The 20,868-nt window shown below is 43.4% G+C and overlaps 3 protein-coding genes across 3 annotated transcripts in view; 2 read left to right on the plus strand and 1 right to left on the minus strand.

Moving 5' to 3' along the window:
• LOC142887518 (guanine nucleotide-binding protein G(s) subunit alpha-like) overlaps window positions 1-8,528 on the minus strand; it is a 29,840-nt gene extending 21,312 nt beyond the window's left edge. Inside the window, exons 1-4 of the mRNA XM_076025230.1 lie at window positions 6,763-8,528; window positions 4,091-4,163; window positions 987-1,041; window positions 568-687 (exon numbers count right to left, since the gene is read on the minus strand). Of these exons, the coding sequence (XP_075881345.1) occupies window positions 568-687; window positions 987-1,041; window positions 4,091-4,163; window positions 6,763-6,901 (387 nt within the window). The 5' untranslated portion in view covers window positions 6,902-8,528. The remainder of the gene's footprint in view (window positions 1-567; window positions 688-986; window positions 1,042-4,090; window positions 4,164-6,762) is intronic.
• A 3,573-nt stretch (window positions 8,529-12,101) lies between these two features.
• Window positions 12,102-15,024, plus strand: tubb1 (tubulin, beta 1 class VI). Its single transcript, XM_076025232.1, has 4 exons — window positions 12,102-12,213; window positions 12,812-12,920; window positions 13,001-13,111; window positions 13,593-15,024. Exons 1-4 carry the CDS (start codon window positions 12,157-12,159, stop codon window positions 14,753-14,755), a joined length of 1,440 nt encoding a protein of 479 aa, XP_075881347.1. The 5' UTR covers window positions 12,102-12,156; the 3' UTR covers window positions 14,756-15,024.
• Window positions 15,025-15,739: 715 nt separating this feature from the next.
• On the plus strand, window positions 15,740-20,340 carry prelid3b (PRELI domain containing 3). Its single transcript, XM_076025235.1, has 6 exons — window positions 15,740-16,202; window positions 16,903-17,071; window positions 18,259-18,348; window positions 18,687-18,757; window positions 18,846-18,948; window positions 19,934-20,340. Exons 1-6 carry the CDS (start codon window positions 16,171-16,173, stop codon window positions 20,048-20,050), a joined length of 582 nt encoding a protein of 193 aa, XP_075881350.1. The 5' UTR covers window positions 15,740-16,170; the 3' UTR covers window positions 20,051-20,340.
• The last annotated feature ends 528 nt before the right edge of the window (window positions 20,341-20,868 follow it).

Raw genomic sequence — 20,868 nt, forward strand, 5'->3', positions numbered from 1 at the left:
CGCACCTGCTGATTAGCTACCTGCGGGCGCTGCGCCGCCACCGCAGGTCCGGAGGGGGAATCGCACGCCCAGCCTTCATCGCTGTGCAACCGCAACTTAATGACTCGTGGAAAACACGGCAGGTGTGACTTTGCTCTTGAACAAAGAGATTTAAACACTCACGGTCTACCACTACTACTACTACTACTACTACTACTACTAATAATAATAATAATAATGATAATGATAATGATAATGTAATAATAATAATTACAATAGTAGGGTGAGTTGATGTTAAGGCTGAGCTGTGACACTCTCACACCACACACTTGTGTTCGAACTCTGCACTGAACTCTGGCTATTCCGCTACAGATGGTCCGAAATAGGGGGAAGCAAATGCTCTAAACCAATCAGAGCTCGCGCTGCTCACAAAAGGAAGAACAAAACAAGCCGGCCAGACATTAACTTTATTACGCAGACTTAACAGCGTTAGGCCATCGGCTAAAAAGAACAAAGAAATAACAATAATAGTGGGAGAAGTCAGCCGAGCGGTGAGAGTCGGTGGAGGAGGAGGAGGAGGAAACTCACCGAGGGAAACTCAAAATCCTTCTGGTTGGCCAGCTTCATGACGTATTCGATTTGGAATTGGTTGGCAGGGCTGGCTAACTGGCACGGCGGTGTGAGCGTCGACATGGCAGCTACAATCGTCTGGGTTGGAGGAAGCAGAGGAGAGAAAGATTCATGAGAAAAACTCGAAAATGTTGAGAAACACAGCAGCGTTGATGTCAGCTCGTAATGTCACAACAATGTCATGATTAGCTCATGTTGCCAAACCGTAAAGTGAAAAATGTGAATCTGTCAGTATTTTAAAACGTTGCGACAATTTGCATTAGTTACAAAACTTTATTTAATGAAAGGTTTATTTTACAGGATATTAAACAGCACTTCAATATCAGCACATTGCTCCAAAAGGACTCAAAGAGGGCAGTGACCAGGAACAAACTTACCTCTATAGCTTCTTTAATGTTGTTTTTGATATCGTGAATTTTCTGCTTTTTCTCCCTTTAAAGAACAGAGAAATTGTGTCACATGTTAACTGGAAATGTGCAATGCATGACATCCAAGAGTAAAAACAACCCAGCATTTGCATCATATTGAAAGTGTCTGCGCACTTCAATTACACTTATTGCTCGTGTGAATGTCAAACCTTCAAAAAAAAAGAAGAAGAAGAAGAAAAAACTGGTTCGAACTCACAGTTGTGCAAAAATTTCATTTCGTTAACCATCAATTTAAAATCCTGACTGGACTGGAAGTCTAACTTCCTCCAAGAAAGTGAAATAGCCCCAATCATTAATTAATCAGTTGGTTAAAAATTCATTTTTAAAACACATTCAGGTTCCATCTTATTTGAAGCGGCCATCTTTTTTTTTTTGTACACATGGAGTTGCATAAAAAAAAAATCGAGACTATTGATCAGATTAAATGAGAATTTAAACGTCCCTACTGAGCCAGTTGTGGGAACAGTGCTGGCCGGCCAATCGACTGTTGGGTGATTAACTTCCGTTGCTAACACGCAGTGAAGCTCAGAGATCCCATCCCTTCTTCACAATACGACGACGCCCGTCTACGGTGTCCTCAGTTTGTATTTTACGTGCAAAAAGAAAACAACGGCTGTCCAAAAAACGATGAAGAAGTGTTTTTCGCCGCTTCCTGCGACAGCCTGGAGCTAAAAATCCAACCAAGACTATTTGCGTCCCGCAGACAAGACAAAGGCAAGACTGCGTGCTTTGGACATTTCCCGACGTCCCTGGCAGCCGGCGCTCTGTTTAATTCTTACACAAGTGCAGCAATGTCGCGTCGTGCTCGATAGCGAGTTCCTCCCGGCGGGAACAAACCTCGGGGAGGCGCTTTCACAATCGGGCACCTGCGCAGTGGCCGATTCTTCCGAACGGGCCACGGGCGAATATCTGGGCGCAATCAGAGCAACGCTAAACAAATCGCACCATTGTGCGCGCTTGTTTGAGCTCGCTGCCTGCTTGTGTTCTCTGGACATTCCAGCAGCGCCGGCGGCTCCCAGTCCATGCTGCTCGAGTCACTCAGTAACACCCGCGTTAAGCGGGAAGACTTTGCCTCCGCCCGGGGGAGGGGGGTCGGAGGTTGGGGGGGATAAATGGACATCTTTGTGTATGTTGTGACTTTGTCTTGGTGTGGTCGGGGTGAAGGGGAGACGCTCGGACCGCGGGCCGGCGCTCCGTTAAGAGCGCGTTGGTGTCTTTTGTCGCGGGACGTTCTGGAAGTCCAAACTGTATAACCGCACAGACGTGAACGCGGAAGCGACGAGTCGAAGATTTCAGTCAGGAGATGAAGCAGATGAATCCAGAAAGCAAACAGCTGAATAATCTGAGACGCAAACAGACAGTGGGATTTTATTGAAGACCCGGATCGAGTATAAAGCAATTTATCTGATTCTCTGTCAGTGGACAAACAATTAGGTAACGCAAATAATGTTAACCAAAAAAAAAAAGAAGAAGCTGTGAATCAATCAATAAGTATCCACAACAGAGCCACCATACTTTCTTTTCCTACAATGGATCGTGAAAGGCTTCAAACTCCAACAGATGAATCGTTCCAAATTGAATATATGAACAAATGAACACAACAAGGAGGAAAGATTGAACTGATTATGTCCTCACGAGACAACGGCATTCAAATTGCATGAGGCCGTCTCAGGGGAACTGGCCCCGCCCTCCTACTTTGTCTCCAGTTTATTCAAAAGAAACAAAAAAAAAATCTCCCGAGCAAAACGGATCAGCGAACAACGCCGGCAGCGCCGTGGTCTCCTTCTCCATCTCCATCCAGAGCTCCCCTCCTCGCCGTGTCACCGCACATCACCTCCACTTTCCTCCAGACACCTACCTCCAGCTGAAGGGGAGGCCCCCACCAAGGTGAATACCCCTGGCCCAGAGGGGTGCAAGCAGCCCTCCAGCTTAACACGTCTAGGAAGCGACAGCCAACTGTGGATTTGTCACCAACCCCCCCGCCCCCGGAGCATCCGGGCCTGCGAGGGGGGCATCTTTTTGGCACGGCCCAAAAATAAGCACACGATGATGCTCCTGCTACAACCCCCCACCACCACCACCATCACCCCGAAAAAAAAAAAAATAAAAAAAACCTTTCTAGGAGAGCAGGGATTATGAATAGAAAAAAACGTGACTTTCTTTTCCATCGCATCAACTCCAGCTCCAGTTTGAGGAAATTCACAAGACAGGCCGCCCCGGGAAAGACTTCCATGAGAAATGAAGAGATAAAGAAGGAAAGAACTTTGGGGTGTTTGATCCAAAAAAAAAAAAAAAAAAGCTAATCCGGCCAAAACTGAAAAGGCCAGGGATGTCAGGGTTTTTTTTTTAAGCATGTAACCACATGAGTTTAAAATGTAACAAACAACACTGTGTGAGAGCCAGGCAACACGTTAATAACCCTTCGTCCTTCTAAATTTAGCTGCTTGGGATTTTTTTTTTTTTTTTCATATATTTAAACAGAGATAAGAACGAATGAATAACAATTTTGTAATGTGCTAACAGAGTTGCTTATTTTGACACTGGGAGATTCATCTGCTGATCTTTTCTTTTTTCTTTTTTTCCCCCAATTGAACCTTCATGATTATTTCGGTGGAGGACTTTATTTGGTCCCGAGTTGAAAAAAAAAAAGCCCTCGAGTCGGGCGCGGCGCTGCAAACAGCACAACCTGCGCATCGATTCCGTCTTGGTCGCGTCCAACTCGCTTTCCTACAACTTCTCAACACTGCCGACAATGTGGCCCGTCTTTGCCGACCGCTCGGCGATGCCACCGTTTCCCAGTCGTCACTTTCATTTGTGACCGTGAACGCATCGGCGCTCATCCCAAAACATCAACACTTTATTAAGGTATTTGGTCAACAAATAGCTCCTGCGGCCGCACCCCCCTAATCATTCGGCTTTGCCACCTGTATCGTTTTCAAGAAAAAAAAAAAAAAAAAAGCCGAGTAAGTGCGTAAATATGCGCGCGGTCCACCGTTGCGCCGCTGCTTTCGTGTAGAATGGGATGTGCAAGAAATCAGGAAGCGGACACTTACTCTGCGTTGAAGCCGTTGACGTGCAATATTCGCATCTGCTTGACTATTGTGCTTTTCCCGGATTCGCCAGCCCCTGTGAGCGAGAAGAAGGCAGAGGGACGGGGTCAGCATTATGTTTCAGCAAGGGGAGATCGCTGCACACTGGATCCAGCGCCAGGAGAAAAGAAAAGAAAAGAAAGAGCCACCGACTCAGCGGCGTGTTACCTCAACACTTTGCTGCCGGGTTCCATTGTGTTACACAAAAGCAACACCGGAACCTCCGAGCACACGATAGAGGCCAGGTGAGGCTGGAACCGAGCGTGCCCGTATTTTTATTTATTTATTTATTTTTTTAAACTAGCGATAGGGTAAAGCCAAGGAGAGGACGTCTGACAGCTGCGGCTGCCCCTTGTTACAAAACAACAAGACACTTTCAATTTGTAGCTTCTGACACAACACAAAAAAAATGCATTTAGTTTAGTGCAACATTTCCCAGCTGGGCCCGCTGAGTTTTCCAGCAGCCAAGACAAAAATATACAATGTCAACGCCTCGGCCAGGGATTTACGATGCTAAATGTGCCGTTCGGGCTGGTAGTGTGTGAACTTTTCTTTCGGCGGAGGGACGAACAGAGAACCTGCTGATTTTTAAAAGGTCAGATCATGCAAAGTTCTCTTCGCTAACGGTTGGCATCTCTAAATGCTAGTAAATGATCTGCCGAAACAGGAAACGCTTGCTGCACGCAGCTCTGGAAAAGAAGCCCTTTGTGATGTCACATAGTTATTTAACCAGCCTCACCACCTTGCATCCGCCGTCTTCATCCGCTTTCTAAACAAAGGATATTCTATTCGAGACTTCCACAACAAAGCTACATAAAGTAGAGCAGTTTTGTGGGAGGCAGCCAACGGAGCTAAAATGTTTCTGGAGATGTTTAGTTTTATTTGTAATAATTATGCCAGTCTGAAACGAAAAATAAAGATCTTAAATGGGTGGAATATGGAACCTTCATCTGATTGATTGGTACTTTGACTGGAGAAAATGATCCAACCATCAATGCTTCCAGATGGAGCGGTTGCAAGGGAGCTACGAGGACAAGATTAACGTAGACCTGTAAAAATGGTGCTAAATGAAATTCTCCAACATTCCAACCTGCCGTATCACACAGGGGGCAACGGAAGAGAGAAGCCAGGCCGTGGGACATCCCGCCCTGGATGAGAGGAGCTATCAGGAGGGGCTTTAAGTGAAAGAGTTCAAAATCTCGGATCAGTTTCAGATTAGGGTGAACGGGACGGTCGTCCGTGGGAAGCTCGCTAATAATCCCTGTCGTAATCCTAATTTGCCCTCAGTACTCTGAGAGGCTTAGCAAGGATACTAGTTATGGCCTTGGAGTTCACAGCGTGTGACGGCAGACGGAAGTCTGGGTGATAAAGATAGAAACTGATTCACCAAAAGAAAATCGCAGGGGGGTTAAATAGTTACAGAATGAAACGGTTACTCAATCTGAGCATGCGGCCTACAAATCCAAATAATTCCAGGCGAAGGTCTGAGGCTTAAACTAAAATGCAACAACTCATTAATTTACATGGAACCTGGCAAATATATATATTTACTTATATGTATGTATATGTGTGTCAATATCTATATCTATATCTATATGTAGGGATGCAAATTATTGATTAATTCATTCATCGTTTGTTGATTGACCTCATTGATCGTTTAACGATTAATTGATAAGCGGCGATATTTCCTGAGAACCTAAATTTCACGATGAAAACTGCGTAAGGAACCCTTAAATCATGTTAAGGGTCCAATGTGACCCATTAATACGTTAGAGAACAGGAAAAACACCTTTAACATTTATCCTCCGATTTTAAGTTGACTTCAAATGGGTGACATTTCAACTTTTTTTGTGTTTGTTTTTTAAAAAAAAAAGTGGTTTAAAAGTAACTTGTTCTAGGTATATTATGACCGTCACAGTATCTACGGGTGAATTGCTCTTTCATGTCACTACACTGTTACAATGATATTAACTACCTGAAAAAGTGGAAAACCTGTGGAAAAGATTTTCGATTAATTGCGACTAATTTTAAATTTTATTTAATCGATTAAATTCGTAATCGACAATTAATCGATAATCAATCAATTGCTAACATCCCCAATATGTATATCTATTTATGTATGTATATATACACATATAAACTGTATATATATATATACACACACACACACACACACACACATATATATATGTGTGTGTGTGTGTGTGTGTGTGTGTATATATATATATATAAAAATATGACTATAGCTGACCTCCGAGTCTCTGCTCACTGTCTGCCGCCTCTACTGTCTCTCACATTGTGTCATCGTGCTCCTGCTCCTCCACTGTCCTGTGTCAAGACACAGCGAGCCAAATGATGCGGTGACATCATGCCACCGCATCATTTCTGGGTGCTGCTGCTGCTGCTGCTGCTGCTGCTGAAGAAGAACCCTCTCGTACCAGGAAATGGTCTCGAGTACCGGGTATCACTACTTGTGCATAAACAGGCTGGACATGCTCTACTGTTTTCAGGCCCGCACGTACGTACACACACACACACACACACACACACACACACACACACACACACACACACACACACACACACACACACACACACACACACACACACAGAAGAGACAGACACAAACAACCTACCTAATAGTAGTAGCCGGTGTGTGGCCCTGTATATCTGTTTGTCTTTTTGGAGCTGCTTCTCGATCTTTTTGTTGGCTTCCCTCTGCGCCTTCTCCTCATTCCGTTGGTCTTCAGTCTTACTATTGCCAAGGCAGCCCATCTTCCCAGAAACCCAGCGTCAGGTCCAGGGGAGAGGCAGGTGGGATGGGTGTTTGCGTGAAAAGCAGCAGAAGGCCGTTGATTGCAAGATGTTTTTTCTCTCCTTCTCTCCTCCTCTCCTCGTCTTCTTCTCCTCCTCCTTCTTTTTTTTTTTTTTTTGAAAGAACAGAAATCAATTAATCCTAAATTCCTAGAGCCGGGGCCCAGCAGGAGGAACTCCTGGCTCTAGATGGGTGACATCCACGCTGCCAGACCTGAAGACCTGCTAGGTGATGAACGGTGGGCTGTGGGGGGGTGGTCACCAAACGTGCCAGCGGATGGATGTGGCTATTTGCTGGCAAATTATCAGCAGGAGGTCACGGGAAGAGTGGGACAGAAGCCAAGATGCTGCCCTCTCAGGTCCCAAATCTCGTGTATTTGACTGTTGTTGTTTTTTCACTGTAAATCCGCAATGAAGTCATCAACGTTAACGTGAGCGCTGATGGGAGGCTTCTGCAACGGAGATGAATGAACGTCCCCCCCCCCCAACCCCTTTTCAAAGGGCTTTCCAATCTCTCTGCATGTGTTAAATGGTTGATATTCTTAGCAAACGTCGCCCCCGGACCCCATCTTCGGCAGACATGTCACACTGCCATCCAGTTCATTTCCACTCACAACCAGGAGACCCCTCTTCTTCTTCTTCCTCCTCCTCCTCCTCCTTCTCCTCCTCCTCCTCGACCTTCTTCCCCCACGTCAAATAGACCGACTTAAGAAGGTTATTGTGTTACAGGGCTTGTTTGGAGTCTCCGGTTAGAACATCGGCGCGTGGCTTGGAAGGAGGTGGGGGTAAAAAAAAATTAGAAAATAATAAATATTGCCTCTGAAAATGACGGCATGTGAATCACCAGGCTACACCGGGGCTTCTGTCTCTATCACATTATCTCCGCCGTTTTCTGGGGCGGCTCGTCGGCGTCGGCGTTAGCAACCTTGTTGCAAATATTCCTCCTTTCGCTCGATGTCAAAATGTGTCTCCTCACCACGAATATAGATGCCGGTGGCTGCCTGTTTCTTTTGCTCTCTCTCTCTCTCTTTTTTTTTTTTTTCCCCCTTTTTTTTCTTTTCGAAGGATTCGACCAGAGCCGAGAGCAGGCCCCTTCTCCGTCCCCTTTTCTCTCTCTCGAACGCCTATTTGTATTTCTCCTCACATCGGAAAGCTCCTCCGCGCTAGCAAAGGCGCTTTTTGGGGCAGCTCGGGTGTCCTTGAATGCGACGCTAAAATGTTATCCAGGTGATTTCGGTGGAAATCCTCCAGTTATTTCCCCCCGTTTGACGCAGGTTCAGTCCGCTGTCAAGTCTCTCGGCGTTTGGTTATTCCCTTTGAGTCCGTATGGTAGATTATTGTTACATGTGCATGATACATGAACGTACCGCGGTGTTTTCAATCACTGATCCGACGGCGAGGCAGTCCTTTGCCGCAGGGAGGCCGCGTCCGCTCCGGTGACGAGCCCGAAGAGTGGAGAATCGTTTCTTTGCGACGTTCCTCTGAATTATTATGCCCCCTTTTCTCCCCCCTGTAAGAATTGTACATTGAGATAGATAGCGCTGAAGAGGTGGGGTGGGGCAAACGGCTCTCACGGAACCCTGTGAACGAAGAATTGGTGGTCAAGTTTCCGGGGAGGACAATTTCGACTTCCGTGGGGAACTTTCACAGTAAAGTCCCGCACGCCACTGTCAAACAAGCTAGCTCATGCTGTGGGAAAACGTGACAAGGGACAAGTTATTGACAATTTTAGTTTAAAAAAAATATATTAAAAAATGTGAATACAGAATGTCACCACAAACATAACCGATTCAAACAAATGCATTGACTTGTTATTTTGGAATGGAATTGGCTCAAGAAAGGTAAACTATGGTTAAAAAAAAAAAAAAAAAGGAAACTATACTATTAATATTTAATCTTAATATGATAATATTACTATATAAATTACAATATCAAACAACCTTAAACTTGAAGTGCAGTAAATATCACAAGTCACCTTTCAAGATAAAGTTTTCAAGTGTTCAAGTGTTTGCGTACTTGTTACATAATGCTATCATCGCGGACAAATTCTTATCAAGAAAAGCAGGGCCCCAAAACTGGAATTAGTTCTACTGAAAAGAGGACGCCATAAAAAAAAATCTTAGAATGTTGAGTAGATTAAATCAAACCAGCCTTTGTTTTATTGTACTATGAATACCTTGCACCTACAGTCCATAAATAGTCAGCTTTTTGTGCAAAAATCTTGTTTGATCAGCATTTATTTTTAACATAATATTATGTAAAATATAGAGTATTTGAATCTTATTAGTCCGACCAAAAAATGTGGAACAGCATTTCTGACCTACTAATGAATTATTTGGATGAGTGTTTAGTTTGCAACCATTAAACTATAAAGACATGTGCAACCATACAATTATAAAGAAAATTTGCAAATGTGCTTAACTGATACGCTATACTGACTAATTGGATTGGTCATTATATTCAAATTTGAACAATGATAATGTTCGCTGCGCAACAAATAGGAAGTACGCTCTGAACGATAACACTTTATCCTCGCTTTAAAGACAGATATTTATTTCCTGCATATGATGTAAAATACATCATACATGCAAATTAATTACAGAATGTCAACAATGTGCATTTGAATTCACTGTAACATTTATCCCATGCACCAAAAAGTACGCAAAAGCATTCGAAATTAATGTTTTATTTTGAAGTTGGATTTGATATAAATTTGGTTTCCTCCTTGGCACAACTTGACGCATCTGGAATGAGGCAGGGTTGGATCACATGATTGCCCGGAGCGTCATGAAGCAGAGGTACAGAAGGGGAGAGGCGCCCTCTTTGAAGGAAAATGGATATCCACCCAAATAATCAGCAGCAATAAAATCACAAATCATTTACAAAATTGTGTGAGAGGGAAAAAATGTTGTTGTTTTTTTAAATCACTGTTCTACAAATATTAATTATATTAACAGGTTTGCCTGCGCTGACAAGCAGTACCTTGGCAGAGACAGAGCAAAGTCATTGCTGCAGTTCACATTAATGGACCATATTAGGCAAGAATCACTTTACCTGTGTCATCATTTCCAGCCAGGGGCTTGTTCTGCTCTCTGAGCTCAGTTTGCTGCAGCCTTGTTTGTTTGTGTTCCTTTCCAAATGTGTGTTGGAAGTCAGCTATATATGCTGTTGAAAAATGAAATCTAAAAATGGATACATGGGACTTGGACTAAGGTTGCTGCCATCAGAATTATTTTTTTTACATTTGGTTTTTAATGTGCATTTTTTTTGTAAAACCAAAGTAAACATTTCGCCGTTGTTCTAATCTTATGACAGATAGATACACTTTAGCATGAACATTTGTTTTCTTATTGATATCTGTATATATGTATTAATACATATATAAGTATACATATATATATATATGTACATGTGTATATGTTACATCCCTCCATTACCTATCATCACTCAGCTTACACAGTCACAACAAACATGGTGCACTACAAAACATCCACACACAGACAAAATATGCAGCAAGGGAACAGACGCACGAGCACACACACACACACACACACACACACACACACACACACACACACACACACACACACACACACCTCACTCCCCCACTAAATACGTCAAAAGGAAAGAGAATGGAGCTCGGGGCAAAACAGATAAAGGTCATCAATGACAACAAAATGCTACTGTGGCTCTCTAGTGAACCCCAGCAGCATATGACTGAAGAAGCCGAGGTAGTTATCATTTAAATGCTATCACCTAGTGAAAAGACAATATTTAAAACTGCAGAAACAGTTTCTGCCATTTCAACTCATCGTTGGATTTTTTTTTTTTTTACCTGACTATGCTGACTGTGTTTTGACTGATATGTTATGCTGATACACAGTTGACTGCCTGCATATAAGCACTGACCAGGTTTGACTAGTTTATTAGCGGAAAGTTACTGTACTAACCTAAGTACTGATTTGTTCCTCCCTGTTTGACTTTGATATGAGGATGAGGAAAAATATGCGTCCTAAATTTTGTACTTTATAATTGCTGTCATTTCTATTACATATGGAATATGTAATATGTCGATTTGAGATTAGATGTATTTGGAGGTAAGGGATTGGTCCACATTCTAAGAAAAAATCTAAGACATTTTCCATCACCTGTCTTGCACTGAAAAAATGAACAAATAAACAGACAAAGAAAAATGGAAGAGAATGAGATAAAAAAAAAAGAAAAAAAGATAAGTTAAAAGTCAACCTATACAAATATTATTTAATAGAGTTTTAAAAGAGGACACTAAGGTATTTTTTTCACTGGAAAGTAGTGCATTGCCCAGTTGTAGAACTCTTACCACAAATACCCAGTTTCCCCTCTGTCACAAGCCTTGCAGTGAATAATAACTGAGCAGGTCTGAGAGCGCATGGAACGATGTAAGGGTTTAAGTGATGAGTAATATATGACAGAGAGTCATTCAGCAATGTTATTTTACTAAATACTAATTACTCATTTCTAACCATTCTGTGGCTCTTCTGAGTAACCTGTCATGCACTAACAGCCCGCTAGATGGTAGCATGTTCCATATAACGGTACTACTGTTGAACATTTTACCAGGTTATTGTTCTAATATAAAACGCTGAAAGTGGTTGTTGTTGAAAATGCAAAAATAATCTTCAAAAGTCCTGGAAATACTCAGCAAAACTTCTCTGTGTTGGGGTATTCCGCTCCTGTATAACAAGGTAGGATTTAAAAGAAACAAACAGAAGAAACATACCCAAGTATCATTACAATTGCAGAGCCACGGTGAATCAAGGATTTACATTAAGGTTGCATTTTCCAGATGGATTAAGTGCATGAGGAGTGCTTGCAGAGTGACCCTGAAATCACCTGATTTCTGCAGGTCAGGTCATTAAACCTCCCAATGTCATTGAAATTTATTTTCTAGCAGCTTATCCATTGTAACAAGGGAACCGAGGCCATTAGACGATAAATGATTAATAAACTAATGTTCATGTATTTGCAAAATGTAAGATTTAGAAGCACCAAACAGGACAGGGAGACATTCTCAATAACTAAAAAGAGTTATTCAGTTACATGTGAATTCAATTACAGTGGCCTTTTTGAAACACTCACTTCCTGTCATCACTGATGACATCATGACTTGCGTGGTATAAGAGGGCTCATTACTATCGGACCCTCACAGCTGTTCTGTGTACTGTAGCCTGATCGTCATGCGCGAAATTGTACATCTGCAAATTGGACAATGTGGCAACCAGATCGGCTCAAAGGTAATTTTGTACAATTCCAGTTTTACGGTTAGATACAAATAATCTATGCATATAGTGAGGGGTTCAAAATAACTTGTGTATGTTTGAGAAGATACATAAAAATATATATATTTGTCAAGGTATTTCTTGAAATATTGTATGTTTGATAGAACTACAGATTATAACATCTTGCTTAAACAACATAAAGAAACATCTTACATCAATATAAGTAGCAGCGTACATTTTTGTATTTGTTATTGCGTGGTGCCACAGACAGTTGTGAGTGACACAGGGTGTATCCTGTCAGGCATTCAGGCGAAGATAAGGGCCAAAGTGAGACTCAAATGGGTGTGACATTTTTTATCATGGCTAACACAAAAAGGAGAAAGTAACTTTAAGATAATACAGTCACATTTGCCTATTTAACAATAGGAAGAATTTGGTATTCCAAAAATGTAGTGTTTTAAATTCTACCAAGTATCTTGAGTATTATATGATTTAGTAGTAGTAGTTGTCATCTTTGTGGGCACAACATTATTTTTTGTTTTAACTTTAGAGAAGGAATGCAAACATTAGTGTAATCAGTTCTTTCATTAGTTCTTTGCATTTGGCTCAATAGTTTTGGGAAGTCATCAGTGATGAACATGGGCTCAATGCATCGGGCATCTATGAAGGCGACAGTTCCCTGCAACTGGAAAGGGTCAATGTCTACTTCAATGAGGCACATGGTAAGAGATTTATTTTTGTTTAATTTGATTGCAATTTCCTATAACAGCTGTAACAGAGTATGTCTCCAACGTGTTTTCAGGAAGTAAGTATGTGCCCAGAGCCCTTCTCATTGACCTGGAGCCTGGGACTATGGACAGCATCAGAGGAAGCCGGATAGGAGAACTTTTCAGACCAGACAACTTCATCCACGGTGAGGAAATCCACCAATGTTGCAGTTTAAAAAAAAAAAAAAAAAGATTTATCAGGCATCCACTCTCCATCTAACTCATTCATGTGTTATCTTAGAAATAAATAACAAGGAGTAAATGTAAGGTCATTAGAATTTTTTTTATTTAAGGAATATTTCACAAACTGATAAGCATTTATTGAGAATACATAGAAAACCGTTTTTGCCACTAATATGTAAACAATAATTAACGTAAAAATGTAAGAGCAATATTTTATAAGTGACATACCATTAAAAATGGTGTCATCAGATCTTAAGGCATGTACAGGTGGCTGGTGGTTGCAACCAAGTGACTGCCCGTCATCTTGTTCGTCCATAGTGGCCAAAATTCTCTCATCAGCCGACTGGTTGTAGACACATGAAACACGAAAGTACTGACTATTTTGTTGTTAAAAAGATATAAATACAAAAACTTCAAGTTGCACTCATGCAATTGGTGTTACAGGGAACTCTGGAGCTGGAAACAACTGGGCTAAGGGTCACTACACTGAGGGAGCGGAGTTGGTGGAGCAGGTGGTTGACAGGGTGAGGAATGAGAGCGAAAGCTGCGACTGCCTGCAGGGGTTCCAGCTGGTTCACTCTCTGGGTGGTGGCACCGGCTCCGGCATGGGGACGCTCATCATCAACAAGATCAGGGAGGAGTACCCCGACCGCATCATGAATACCTTCAGCATCATGCCCTCCCCAAAGGTCTCCGACACCGTAGTGGAGCCGTACAATGCCACCCTGTCGGTCCACCAGCTTCTGGAGAACACAGATGAAACCTTCTGCATTGACAACGAGGCCCTCTACGACATCTGCTTCCGCACGCTGAAACTCACCACGCCGACCTACGGGGACCTCAACCACTTGGTCTGCATGACCATGAGTGGGGTCACCACCTCGCTGAGATTTCCCGGACAGCTCAACGCCGATTTGAGGAAGCTGGCGGTCAACATGGTGCCTTTCCCACGCCTCCACTTCTTCATGCCAGGTTTTGCCCCCCTGACAGCCCGCGGCAGCCAGCAGTATCGAGCCCTCACCGTGCCAGAGCTCACCCAACAGATGTTTGACGCCCGCAACATGATGACAGCGTGTGACCCAAGGAATGGCCGCTACCTCACCGTGGCCGGCATATTCCGTGGCAAGATGTCCACCAAGCAAGTCGACGAGCAGATGCTTGCAATGCAGCAGAGAAACAACAACTACTTTGTGGACTGGATCCCGCACAATGTCAAAGTCGCAGTGTGCGACATCCCGCCGAGAGGCCTCAGGATGGCCTCCACTTTCATCGGCAACAACACGGCCATTCAAGAGATCTTCCGGAGGGTGGGTGAGCAGTTCTCGCTCATGTTCAGACGCAAGGCTTTCCTCCACTGGTACACGGGAGAAGGCATGGATGAAATGGAGTTCACGGAGGCTGAGAGTAACCTCAACGACCTGGTGTCCGAGTACCAACAGTATCAAGATGCCACCGCTCACTCAGAGTCAGAAGCAGAGGATGAAGAAGAAGAGGGGCCAACTGTGTCGATGATGGATAAAGTCCAGACTCGGATGGAAGTCCAGACTCGGATGGAAGTTAAACTGGAAACAGGGATGGAAACTAGCAAAGACACTGTAGATGAGTAGAAGTGATTCAGTGAATAAGGTGGCGTGTGAGTTTGGCTGTTGTTTGAAGGATGCAGAAAATACTTTGTCAGTGTTAAGTCTTAAGAGGAACTCTTCTGCTGTTTAAGTCATACCAATGTTTTATTTAGCTATCATTACTTCATATAAGGTGCTCTGATGTTTTAATAGTCATGTCTATTGTTTTCATTTATAATATTTTGTGAAAATATTTTTGCGCATGTATATTTGACCTGATGCATTTTCTTTTATAAAATAAATACTAAACCATATGTTGTGTAAAAAAAAAATAAATCCTGAAGTCTTGTTAAATCAGCCCTGATCCACTTGACGCTGTAATACCAATATTCTGTGTACTATTCAAATTATAACAGTAAAAAAAAAAAAAAAAAAAAAAAAACTTCTACGGGGCAAAGCAATGTCAATGTCATTATTTGAAGTAAAATTAGGCTAAAATAACTCAGTGATAGACAGTTTGTTGACAGCACGGTGATAGCGATACTGCCCACTACTGTCACTTTACCCCAGCTGTCCAGAGTCTGCTGCACAGAGATTACCAGAGTGTAAGATAAACTGACACGACGCGTCGATGTCCCTGTGACACAGTCCACCAGACTCATTAACAGGACTGGTGGAGATAATACTGCATGTAATCCCCACTCAAATGTAGGCAATAGTATCAGAGTCGATTTTTACCACACTAAGGAGGTTAATTTACAATGGGAAATTGAAAATAGGGTCTGGTGCAAACACTCGTGTGGCCAACAACTTTGAAAGGAATTTAACATGTAGATTATACAATGCCCCCTCCCAGCCCCAGCCCATCTGAATGCAAGGAGAAAAAAAAGAAAAAAGAAAACTCGAGTTATTGAAAACGATATAATCAGTAAGTGGACACGTACTGGACCGAAATAAAAATAAGAAAAATAAAGCTACACACGTTTCTGCGAGTGTACTGATCCCTGATTAATTTTGCACAGCAAGGTTGCAGAACACTAGCAACTTGCTAGTAGCAGCAACCTTGACTGCTCGGACTTGTGTAACATGAGAAGTTACCTAAGGTGTAGGTGCAGTGTTACGTCTCTACACGCGTGGAAGACATTTGAAAATGTTAAAGCCTGCGGCCACGTTGCTTTCCACCCTTTGAAGACTCGTTAATATAATCACAAATACGTAAGGCATTCCAGCTAACCCGAGACCACCGCTGGCAAGGTTGCCTACAGATATCGGTGTGAGGCGAAAGCGGCTACCGGAAGTACGTCACTACTCATGTGACTACAGTGGGAGGGGTGCTGCGGATCTCCTTCAACGTGGTTCACCGCTCCAGTCTGTCAGTGGGATCGCGACCGTTTTCGGCTAATCCGTCACTCGACATCTTCTTAACACCGGCCGGCACCGGACAAGTTACTGCTGTAACCATGAAGATCTGGACATCAGAACACATATTTAAGTGAGTAGCGCTTTTGACTATTCTCCAGAATTTCTCGCGACTGGTTTTGCCTGCCAGGAATAATAAAAAAAAAAGATTCGCCGTGTAGTTGAGGGTGTTACCTAACGACAGCTATTGAATAACACGTTCAGCTAATTTCCGAGTAAGAGCAGTGATTGTAGGGCCTTGTTAAAGTTAGCGTGTATTATACCTGTGTTGGTTAACACCCGGTCGTCAATGTTTGATGTAAAAAAAAAAAAAAAAATTGGCGATCCTGACGAGCATGATGGTAAAGGCAAATTGCATTATTTGAAACACCATTATTTCACTCTAAAATAAATAAATAAATATGTAAACTATTGTTCTTGTCGTTTGGTACCTGGCGGTCGCGGGATTTTACAGAGACGCCAGATTGCATAATCCGCCGGTCAGGACCAGGCTCGCTGGTTCGGCGCGCTCGACCTTTCCCCCATATTGCGTCACCGCGGCGCGCTTTACGTTCACGTGTTCCCGTGACAACCATTCATAGCCTGCGAGTGAATACATAAGATATTACGGATGAACTGGACGATTTTCTTTTAAACCGTAAAAATTCGTCTCGCAATTTACATGACAAAGGACAATTAGGCATTTAAAACAAAAATACGACGGAAAAACAACTTTTTTTTTTCTTTTTTTTTTCAAAATGCAATCTCTAAAATCTTTTGTGTTACATCAACAGCCACCCTTGGGAAACGGTGACCAAGGCTGCTATGCAGAAGTATCCCAACCCCATGAACCCCAGCGTGATCGGTGTGGACGTTTTGGACAGGAACGTCGACAAACGGGGTCGCCTCCACAGCAAAAGACTCCTCAGCACAGAGTGGGGTCTTCCATCCATCGTGAAATCCGTGAGTTTCTAAAAACACCAAACTCTGCCTGCAGGACTAGCTCTGCAGAAAAAGCTGCTGCAGCAACCTTGAGGCTCATGTGTCACGCTTTCGCACATGATTTGTGTGTGTGTGTAACTCTAAATGGAAAAATGTGACCTGCAGTGCATGTTTGTGCGCCTGATCTTCACGTTGTTCCTGCCACAGTGGGGATTAGATCAGCGTGAAACACCACTATCGACTCATTCATCAAAAATCATCTAATGCTATTGTGTGGAGTGGAGTGCGACCTTCACCCTAGGGTCTATTCCAGTCCAGAAGTAGTGGTGGAGGTGTGCCTGACTGGAGTTAACGACCAGTTCATGGCTCGGTGCCACAGTTCATGTTGTTCAGGACACCATAGTGGCATTGCTGTCGTGGCTGAGGTGTCACCCCGAACGGCACTTGATGTAACTTTCCGTCTACGTCCACCCCATTTTAAACCAGGGGGTCAGTGGAATGACAGGCTGTGACAGACTTGTGGCCGCTTTGTGCAACATGTCACGTGAACCACCCCCGTGTGACCGTCTCAACATAATGAGGATAAGACTGGGGGTAGATTTTGTCACGGGCCGGACCATTGCGGTGAAATTGAAGGATGCAGATACATTCTAGTTTAAGCCTGTGAAATGAATCAGTGTAATTCTTTACCATCTCAAACATGTCCGCAATCTTGAACAGGTAACTGGCCTCTCATTTTTAAACCACACTACAGAAAGATTAAGTAATTCTACTTCAGCCATTGGTATTGGTGATCCTACTTTGGGTTTGAAACTCATTAGTCCCCCGTTGTATTTTGCACTGGGGAGTTTCTGGAGTAGCTCCTCCAGTGACCGCTTAATAGCCCTGTCAAATATTTTTTTAAATCATGTCATGGCACAGATGCAACATGGTTTCCATAAAAAAAAAAAACAATATCATGTTGCATCCAAGTTGGCCAGGAGTTTTGACGAATTCTAATTGATCATTAAACAACTAGCGAAGCCTGAACAAGGACGCTAATTGCTATTTTCAACGAGATCTGTGTATTTTTACCCGATACGACAGCAATAGTTGAAATACAAAAACTGCTCCCTCGGGCCTTAAAGTCGACTCTGCTTGAATGCACTTTCGCTGCATGTATGTTTCAGTTTGTAATCTTTGCCTCCAATCTCCATGTCCGTCTTCAGATCATTGGAAACACGCGGTCGTGCACATACATTCAGGAGCACTCGGTCGTGGATCCGAAAGAGAAGACTTTGGAACTTCAGTCCACAAACGTAAGGAAAATGAACCCGCGGTTCATGTCAGAATTTAAAGAGCCTCACTATCAGTGCATAGAAGTTAGGAGGTTCTTACTGGCTTTGTGGGACAGAATGTGGAATACGCGTACCAAACCTGTAATTCCGCTCTTTGAGTCACATCTAGCCTACAGCTGAGCATTTACTGTATGCCTTTGTGTGCCCAGCTATGAAACATCTGCGGAATGGCGTTTTGCTCGTTTCGCAAGTCCAATTCTCGCGTGTAACAAAAAGAACCTTTTCAAAATAACAGTTTTCCCACGTTCCTACTGCAGGCGGTGCCCTCACACTTTTTTTTTTTTGTGTGTCTTTAACAGATCACTTTCACGAACATGGTGTCCGTGGATGAAAAATTAACGTACAAGCCCCACCCTGAGGACAAAGACAAGTAGGTGCTTCTTTGCGGAGGAATATGCCAAATAACTTTAAAGTGTTTCTGTTTTTCTTACTTTTCACCTATTTTGTCTTTGCTCCAGGACCATTCTGACCCAGGAGGCCATCATTTCTGTGAAGGGAGTCAGTCTCAGCAGTTACTTGGAAGGAGTTATGGCCAGCACCATCTCTGTCAATGCTGGAAAGGTAAAAAAAATAAAATAATCAGAATTTATTATATTATTTATTCTTCTAGAACAGTAGCATGTGTACGTTTTTGTCAGGTTATAATAAAGACCTATTTGAGTCGCACTGTAATTGTATATATATATATTTTTAGGACTGAGTGGTCTCAATCAAACTCTCAGTCACACACATGCTAATGTGCTCATTCGTTCAGAGGAAGTTTAGCGCCGCTTACATTTGACCTCGTTTCAGCAAGGCAAACCTTCACAAGCTGCACAGCGATCCCTCACAGATCTGTGGTGATACTTATCACAACGTTGGAAGCAATCGCAGCGTCGCATGTTGCACAAGTCAAAATTCAAGGTCAAAATAGCGCCTCGGTGGTGAGGAAGCCTCGCAGGAGATTGTTGGATCAGTGGCATCCGCCCGGACGGGGCCAGAAAATCTGGTTTATTGTGTTGCTGGGAGAAGTTAATGGAGCGCAGCAACAGGCAGCAAGCAGACTCGAAGGCTCGCAGTTTGTTTGTCGGCCAGTTCAACACGTCCTCGCTCCTCACTGTTGTCAGTAAACACTCGCAGTTGAAAAATGAAGATAAAAGTAGTCTTTGGGTGACATAAGTCTACTCTCTGGAGCTGGGACAGTGATGAGATCCTGTGAGGTGAAAAAAAAAAAAATCTGGAAAATCTGAACATTATCTGTTGTCAACCGATAGAAAAGTATCGTATTTTACTCTGGTTCAAACCTACCTGTTCAGTTTAATCAGCAAGCAGACGCCAAACGATTCAGTTGACGAGTTTCATACACATAAAACACACAACACAGATGTTTTTTTTTTTCAAAGGTTTGAAATGCAGGTACTTTTTCTGCAGAAGAAAAACTGCTTTGACAAATAAGTGCTCAGAAACAAAAACAAGAACCGTAGAAATGTTGTGCAGTCAGTCGTGTTGGTGCAGCTTCTTCCTTCAGCACTTCCGACGGGCTAACGTCTCCTCTGATCTGGTCCAGGGCCGCGAAGCCATGGAGTGGGTCATCAGGAAGCTGAACGTGGAGATCGAGGAGCTGGCGGCGACGGCGCGAGGGACCATACGACCCCCCATGGCCGCAGCGGTCACCGAGAAATGACACCTACCTTACCTCGCCATTCCAGCAGAGCCTTCGTGAAAATGCATATCACTGCCGCCTGCGCCGCTTCACGGCGCCCCCCGGCTCCCTCCCGGCTCCCTCCCGGTGCTTGTTTTGGTGTGCAGACATGTTTCTTTTTTTTTTTTTGTATTATTCTAAACTACAACGGAGCAATACTTCAATCTGACCGTCTACAGGAACACCAGTCGAGCAACATAAAGGAATACCAAAGGGCATTTCTTTCCCCTTGGAGGGACACTGGGGCTGCAGAGAAGGGGTTGGCACATTCAGGGGCAAGGCAGCAGCAGCAGCAGCAGCAGCAGCAGCAGCAGCAGCATCTAGTACTGGCCACGAGGTAGCGGAGCCACTGAACTGGACTGTAAGCACAAGAAAACTGCCAAGGCACTGCTTTTTCTTTCTCCGTCAGAAGCCCTCAGAGTGCCAGCAGGTGTCCTCATTGACATCGATTCTGTGTTCACAGCAGCAGTGCTGCGGGCCACCTAGGTCACCGTGAGCTGTTTGGCCGGTGATTACAGTAACCAGTGCCTTTTTGGAACGTGAATTAAGCATGTTGTATGCAAGAGGAATCTCGGCAGTGCCGTCGGTTGAAGCGCTAGGGTTACATTGGCTCTGGCACTTGAACGTTACAGAGACGTAATACTGGAAGACTTGTGGAAGAGACTCGTACTCGGGACCTCACAGTAACAGAACCCTACACACCAGACACTGCATTCAAGATGAGCTACATGTTTTCTGTCGTCGTGCAATCATAGTTATTCTTATTATAGTTAAGTTAAAAAGAAGGGAACAAGATAGTT

The sequence above is a fragment of the Nelusetta ayraudi genome, unplaced genomic scaffold (assembly GCF_046127955.1).
Source record: "Nelusetta ayraudi isolate G7.1 ecotype Tasmania unplaced genomic scaffold, CSIRO-AGI_Nayr_v1 ptg000017l, whole genome shotgun sequence".
In the NCBI taxonomy this organism is placed as follows: Eukaryota; Metazoa; Chordata; class Actinopteri; order Tetraodontiformes; family Monacanthidae; genus Nelusetta; species Nelusetta ayraudi.

Excerpts from the sequence above, each read along its gene's own strand:
- tubb1 (XM_076025232.1), top strand. The coding sequence starts at position 12,157 with ATGCGCGAAATTGTACATCTGCAAATTGGACAATGTGGCAACCAGATC. Across the intron at positions 12,214-12,811 it reads GCAACCAGATCGGCTCAAAG|TTTTGGGAAGTCATCAGTGA; the intron begins GTAATTTTGTAC and ends TTGGCTCAATAG. Across the intron at positions 13,112-13,592 it reads ACCAGACAACTTCATCCACG|GGAACTCTGGAGCTGGAAAC; the intron begins GTGAGGAAATCC and ends TTGGTGTTACAG.
- prelid3b (XM_076025235.1), top strand. The coding sequence starts at position 16,171 with ATGAAGATCTGGACATCAGAACACATATTTAA. Across the intron at positions 16,203-16,902 it reads ACATCAGAACACATATTTAA|CCACCCTTGGGAAACGGTGA; the intron begins GTGAGTAGCGCT and ends TTACATCAACAG. Across the intron at positions 18,758-18,845 it reads CACCCTGAGGACAAAGACAA|GACCATTCTGACCCAGGAGG; the intron begins GTAGGTGCTTCT and ends TCTTTGCTCCAG.